Source organism: Triticum aestivum, chromosome 3B (assembly GCF_018294505.1).
Source record: "Triticum aestivum cultivar Chinese Spring chromosome 3B, IWGSC CS RefSeq v2.1, whole genome shotgun sequence".
In the NCBI taxonomy this organism is placed as follows: Eukaryota; Viridiplantae; Streptophyta; class Magnoliopsida; order Poales; family Poaceae; genus Triticum; species Triticum aestivum.
This window is the reverse complement of record NC_057801.1, coordinates 804,357,916-804,365,068: the sequence shown is the minus strand read 5'-3', so window position 1 is coordinate 804,365,068 and position 7,153 is coordinate 804,357,916. Positions and strand designations below refer to the sequence as shown.

At 50.9% G+C, this 7,153-nt stretch overlaps 1 protein-coding gene and 1 non-coding gene across 2 annotated transcripts; both read right to left on the bottom strand.

The window, feature by feature from the left end:
* Positions 1-279: 279 nt before the first annotated feature.
* TRNAK-CUU (transfer RNA lysine (anticodon CUU)) lies at positions 280-352 on the bottom strand. Its single transcript has one exon. It is a non-coding gene; the product is annotated as a tRNA-Lys (tRNA).
* A 4,513-nt stretch (positions 353-4,865) lies between these two features.
* On the bottom strand, positions 4,866-5,718 carry LOC123066719 (non-specific phospholipase C2-like). The gene is made up of 3 exons (XM_044489753.1): positions 5,544-5,718; positions 5,273-5,452; positions 4,866-5,182 (listed from the first exon to the last, which is right to left on the bottom strand). Exons 1-3 carry the CDS (start codon positions 5,716-5,718, stop codon positions 4,866-4,868), a joined length of 672 nt encoding a protein of 223 aa, XP_044345688.1.
* Between the last annotated feature and the right edge of the window lie 1,435 nt (positions 5,719-7,153).

The following is a 7,153-nucleotide window of genomic DNA, read 5'->3' as shown; positions in this document are numbered from 1 at the left end:
TTTTTGTTGTGCATTTTTCTTAAGTGAGTCCCACTGGAACATCAAGATGGAAAACAACTTTAAATATCTTGGTTTTACCTTTGACTTTTATGATGCATATCCCTAGTTTGCGTTTTTTCGGCCTTATTCCACGTAGTGAACGATAAAGTGGGGTCATTTAGTAAACCAATATGAAACATTGAACTTGTAAATTTGAAGGAAAAGGGTAGAAAGTTTTGTAAAGCAACTTCAAGTAATTCAGTCCAATTAAATGAGTAAGGTAAATGAAAAACAATTGGACGCCCACCTTGGGGCTCGAACACAAGACCACAAGGTTAAGAGCCTCGCGCTCTACCAACTGAGCTAGACGGGCAATACTCGGCAAAGTTGCAAATCAATTCTACATACACTGCATATATATATTTTAAAACCCAGGTGGCCAACGCACCGGAGAGCTCTGTGTAGTGTACCAGGTGCCAACCGAGCGGGGAATGGGGTCCTAGCCTCCTGACTTGTCATGGCTTTAGATCAACATGTTAATTAGCATTGCTAATTAGGTTTGTAGTCACAACCAGCCAGTGACTCCACGGTGATGGTCAGGATGAACTATTTCCCCTGCTTGATGGTCAGGACTTGCTTCGTGACGCGGCGGTTCACTCAACATATTCGGCCTGTGACAGGGGCAATGATGCATTGCTTGTATACCACATAGAACGAATGTTTGGTTTTTTTACCGCCCATGTATTGCCGAATCCATCCATCCTACAGCACTTCCATCCCATATAGCACGAGCACACCGTATGGTACTGGCTACGCTACATACGCTGGCTGATCTTCTATGTGTAGTACTAGTAAAAAAAATGGCGGATGCGGCGTCATCCGGCTGATCAGCCGGGTGGCCAGCCACTCGATTGGTTCGACCTGTCCATCTTGTGAACCGTCCGATCCACGCGAGTCCGGCCCGTTTTAACTAATGCCCTAAGAGCATTACTAGTAGAACCTTCAAACCCTCAAATCCTTAAAGCACTTTTAAGGATTGAGAAGTGCCACTTTTTGACATTTTTAAGGGTTCAAAAATAGGGGCAAATACTAGAACCCTCAAACCCAACCCGTAAACTGCTTTAAGGGTTGGATTTGAGGGTTCTAGTCTTTGCCTCAACCCTAACATTTAAATCTATCATTTGAGAACTCACAATTTATGACAACAAGAACACAATCAACTTCCAAACAAACTATCAAATGACAATCATTGATGCATGGTTTAATAGTTTACATCACAAAATCATCATCTTCCTCCTCTCATCGGCACCATCACCAAAAGTTGCACCTCGGCGCCATCTCCTAGACCACAAGCGGGCTCCATCAAGCATCTCCATCGGCACCGGTGGAGTCGTACACACCGCCATCACCACAACTACTCATCGGAGTGTCACCTCGAAAAGTAGAGGACGCAACACGGAACATCCTCTTCCTCTCGGCGATGTCCTCCTTGTAGTCCTTCCACCATTGCAATTGCTCTTGATCCATGTCCTTCTTGGACATCATCATGTGCTCTTTCTCTTCCACAATGAGTTCTTTCTATACCTTTGCCTCTTTGAGCTTGATCATCCTCTCCTCCAACTCGGCCTTGCGCTTTGCTTCTTCACGTTTTGCTTCAACTTGTGCAAGCTTGACCTCTTTCTTCTTCTCGGTGATAAGAAGCTTCATCTCCAATGTCTTCGTTGTCAATTCCTCTCTTGCCTTCATCATGTGGTCCATCTTCTCCCTTAGGCTTGACGCCTCTTCTTCCATCTTCACCCTTAGCTTGCCCTTCTTGTTTCCCTCGGGCTTGCCCACGTTCCTCTCCTCCTCATCTTCACTATCGTCCATCCTTAGCATTGCCGACTTCTTGGGTGCGGTCTCTTGATCCCTCAACTTCCACTTGTCAAAGGTTTGAAGAATTGACCAAACATGCTTAAATGGGAATGGCTTGCCCTTGGAAGCGGCCATCTCCTTGTACCTCAAGCCGGCAATTGTCTCCTATCAACCACACATAAATCACATAAGAACCCACCAATAGCATAGTGCAGACACATAATCAAAATAGTGAAGAAATATGTACTCACATAGTCACTCTCCACGGTTCCACTAGGTGGTGCATCCATCACTTGGCCAATGGCCGCAGTCCAACGAGAACAAGCGGGCTTGATCAACTCCCACCGGCCTTGAAGCGACCGGTAAGTGCGATGGATGAACCCACTAGTCTTCGGCTTGATCCTACAATAGACGTCCTCGATCCTTTGCCAATAGAGTTTACCGGTTTGATCGGTGCCGGTGGTAGCATCCATTCCCACAGCTGCCCAAGCACGAACCAAGAGGACATCTTCCGCCTCGGTGTAGTTTGTCGATCGAGCGTGTGGGCGGGAAGCGGCGGTGAATGCCTCCACCCCTATCTCGGCCACCTCCTCCTCGTCATCCCCTTCATCCTCCTCATCTTCCTCCTTTTCCTCCAAGTCGTCGCCAACCCTAAAGGGGTCTAGAGGCGGAGCTCCGAGGTCCACCTCCGCGTTTTGGAGGAGGTCCATGAATGAGGATGGGGTTGCCATTTCCTCGAGCACCTCGTGCGCGGCGGGAGAAGGTTCAGCGATGGTGGCGGGCGGGCCGCGGCCGCGGCGGCGGGCTTCTTCCGCGGCTTCTTCACGGCCGGGCATGAGCCGACGACCTTGGCGGCCCCTCGAGGCCCATGGCCGGCCGCCTTCGGCCGGCTCTTCTTGGGGGCGGGCACCGGGGCCGTGGCGGGGGCAGGCGCCGGGGCGGAGACGGGGGCCGGGGCGGGAGGCTGGGAGGCGGGAGGAGGCGCCGCGAGGCCCGCCCGCTGCCGCTTCGCCCCGACGTGGGTCGCCGCCACCACGTCGGTGACGGTTGGGCGGGCGGGGGCAGGGGGCGCCGGGGCGGGCGGGCCGGGAGCGGCGGGCGCGGCGGGCGGGGGCGCGGCGGCGGCGGGGCCTTCCATGGCCGGCGACGAGGAGGAGTGCGGCGGGACGCGGGCGGGAGGAGGAGCGGTTGGCTCCCGCGTGGGCTCGGAGCGAGCGACAAGGAGGAGTGTGGGTTGGGGGGAGATTTTCCCCTCAACCCCTACTTCTACAGATTGCAAATTGGTTTGAGGGTTGGACCTCTAAATTTTTTTACGGGTTTGAGGGTTTAGAGGTTCTAGTCTACGGCATTTTTTCGGCGAAAGCTGTAAAAAAAGCGGTTATTTTCAGGGGTTTAAGGGTTTGAGGGCTCTACTAGTTTTTTTTTGAGACAATGAGGACTCTACTAGTAATACTCTAAGTAGCGACTCCACGTAGCCTAGTTGGTATAGCGCATCAACGCATACGTGACCCAGAGTCATCTATGCTCCTGTAGTATAGTAGTATCAGTTAAGTAGCAAGTCAGCCATTGCCCTAAAAAAAGAAAAACGTCCATGCTCACGCAGCGACATGAGCTGCTTCAAAAGACCAGCGGCGGGGGTGGCTGCTGCATACGAGACCAAACGCGCTGCAAGCCGAGACGACGATATCGCGAGGGGTGGTCCGGCTGTTGCGAGTGTAGTGTGAGGGCGCGAGCAGTGCTGCGACATTGGACAACGGTCTCTGCGATGGCAGCCCGGCACCTTCGATGAAATCACGGCCGTTTCAATGATGTTTGTGATGACATGCTTCGGCAGCGGTGGCGATGGCGCGACGACGTGCTTTGGCAGCTGCGGCGGAGCCACGACGGCAACCTGTCAACTTCAAATGATGTTGCGACGGCCGTGAGGGTGCTTCGAGAACTGTGACTATGCTACAATGGCAACCCGGCTCCTACGATGTGATGTCGTGCTTTGGCTGCCACGATGATTTGCAACGAAACGCGACGGCGCGTCGATGATGCAGCGGCGTGCTTCGATGATTGCGGCGATGCTCCGAGGAAGGCCCGACTGCGGCGACGACGAGCTTTCCTGCCGTGGCAGTTCCGCGATGATGGCACGGCTGTTTCGGCGATTCTACAACAACAACCTGGTTGCTCCGGTGACGCTATGATGGTGTTTATGCTTCGACGGCCGCGGCGGTGCCACAACGGTAACCTGTTTGGTTCAATTATGTTGAGACGGCCGCGGCGGGTGCTTCAACGGTTGCGACGACGCTGCGTCAACAACCTGGATCCTTTGATGATGTTGTGACAGCCGCAGTGATGTTGCGATGAACCGCGTCGACGGCGTGCTTCGATCGATCATGACCATGCTACGAGGGTGTGCTTCGATGATCGCGGCGTTGCTCGGACGAAGGCCCGACTGCTACGACGGCCTGCTTCGATGATCGCGACGACGCTCCAACGAAGGCCCGACTGCTACGACGGCGTGCTTCCCACCTGTGGCAGTGCCGTGATGATGACATGGTTGTTTTGACGATGCTGCGACGACAACCCGACTGTTGTGATGAAGCTATGATGACGGATATGCTTCGACGGCTGTTATGGGGACGACGTAGACGTCAAGAACACTACTCTAAGCATTGCTATATCCAAACAATCATGAATCCATGAGCATGCTAGTACCAAATTCAACAAACACCCATAATCAACGTCAAGAAGTTTCGATGCTTACTAGTCACGTACATGTGTAGGTACGTGGCCAAGCTCTACGTGTGAGAAAGAAGTATGAGGAAATTGTTAAACAATCATGGTGCCAGTCAGCTTCAGACGTCACGATAGGTGAAGTTACTTTACGTGGGGGACAGAGAGCACTCTGCGCCCCACGGTTGCGTGCGATCGCACGGTGACGGACGCGGCTGACGAGGCCAAGAATTCATCCGGCTGTTTCTAAACATTTTCCAAAAATTCCCCAACACCAATCAATTTCCTATGCATGTGTGTATGTGTGCTCTCTACGGAAGATTATCTTGGTCCGCACTGGATGTCCTGGTGGTGAGGGAGGGCATCATTTTGACGATCTGCTCGTCGTCGGCGACGCCCATTCTCTTGGCCGACATGCCGGCCTCGAAGAAGCGCCGCACGGCGCTCCTCATGTAGGAGGTCCCTTCCCTCACGTTCATCCTCTCCCTGATCCTCTGCTGCAGGCTGCTCAGCTGGTGGTCTCCGTACAGCACCGCCGCCAGCTGCACGATCTCCTGCTGGAACGAGCTCAGCTTCGCCTCCTCGTTCGCCTCCGTCTGACGGATCCTCGTCGGCGTCGGGAGTTGCTCTGCACATTTCACAACTTTAATGGATAAGCAGACAACTCACAGACAGAATACAAAACAAGCCAGGTCCTATGCTGAACTTGACAAATTACCTGGACAATCTGTCCTCGGTTCAGTTCTGGTTTGCACGACGCCTTTGAAGGTCCCAGCCCACGCGTCTCTTTTGGTCAGGAAATCCCGAAGCAGATTGAACAGTTTCTTCACGGTTGCAGGGACTGAAGAATGCTCGAATTGCGACATCGGGGACGGACTTCCATTCGGCCCATGCATAACTGAAACCCAAACAAATATCAGCAACGAATGTACATTGAGCAAATCTGGCATCCGTTTTCATATAGTATTAACAAAGAAGTGATGACTGACTTGTTCCCTTCTCAATCCATGGAGAGATCAAGATGGCCGGGACAAGCACCCCTAACCTGTTGAACGTGAAGTTGTACGGCGGTGGGCCAACAATGTCGTCGGGACTAGGCACGCCGTCGACCGGCCTGGGAACATGGTCGAAGAACCCACCATGCTCATCATATGTGAGGACCATGAGCAAGGTGTGGTGTGGCGGACGGGGTGGTGGAGCGGCGGCGAAGGCAAGAGAGAAAGAAGAAAGAAGAGAAAATGGGGAGGATGGAGGCAGAGGGTCCGGGAAGGGTTTTGGGTGGGCCTGGGGTGTCGGAGTCATACGTGTCTGATGTCTAGACTCCCGCAAAGCTCCCCCCATTTGTCTTCATTTTGTAGGAAAAAACTCGTCCGGACCGCCCCGCGGACCGATACAGGCCCGCGTGGATGGCTCCGGCGGTCTGGACAACACGGTCTAGACGGAAGCGGAGGTTTGTGGGTCCACCTTGAAAATTCCCTAACACCCAACAACAGCTCCACCAAAAACCAAGCGGCAAAACATCTGAAAGAAAACCAGCTCACCAGATGAATATCTAGCCTCCAACGCCACAAATAGAGGCACACATAAACATTACATAAACCACCATAGTTCTAAACTCATCAACATCAGAAACTACCAGCACCAAACCTAGAGCCCAACCACAACTACAAATACAGAAGATAGAACCAAGTCAGGCATCAGCATCTAGAGGAAGGACAACACCAAGCAATGGTCAGCCTCCAGAAAAATTACAAAGCACGAGTCTAGTATGACATGAGCTCTATGCACCTCATTTCCCACATGTTGTATGACTATTACCCCCCATCATCAGGACCCTTCAATTTCCTTTATATACAGAATGGCCCAATAAGATATACAATGACATATCAAATTGATGTGAATAATAGGATCATAATTGTGTTTTGTCTCAAACACAATATTATTCATGCATCTCCATATAGTCCAGAAGATGGCAGAAACCCCCACCAATATCAGATTCTTATTTATCTTCGAAAAACTTTTAATCCAAACACCAAAACAAGTGTTTAAGTGTCAGGAAGATTTCTCAACTCGAAAGCACATTTGAACAAACTCCAAACCAATTTAGCAACGAAAAAAAAAATCGAACATGCCACAAAGGGCAAAACATTTGTTTACCTATCCAACCTTCAGCCAAAAAACACTCTAATTTTAGGAGCAACTTGTATTTTCCACATACATTTCTGTTGGAAGCTACTGTATCGTCAGATGTCAGCCAGGCTAAAAGTACACAATAACAAGTTGTCTGTAAAAAAGATTTTATAGTGAAGACACCATCAGATGTCAACATCCACCTGATGGTATCTTTCATGTTAGACATTTAATTTATTCAATTTAGTCAACTTATATATAGCTACCGTGGAATAATTTACAATACATACAGTTGTGTTATGTAGTCTCGGCCTTCAGTTTGGTGTATGAGCAAGGCAAGGCAACGCAGATATCCGGAGAAAGTTGGTCTGGGTGACCAAGACTAGCCATACTGCATCCCCCCTCCTACTCTTCCTCGTAGATTCTGAATTAATGTGTACTTTTAGCGTGGCCGAGATTCATTCTCTAT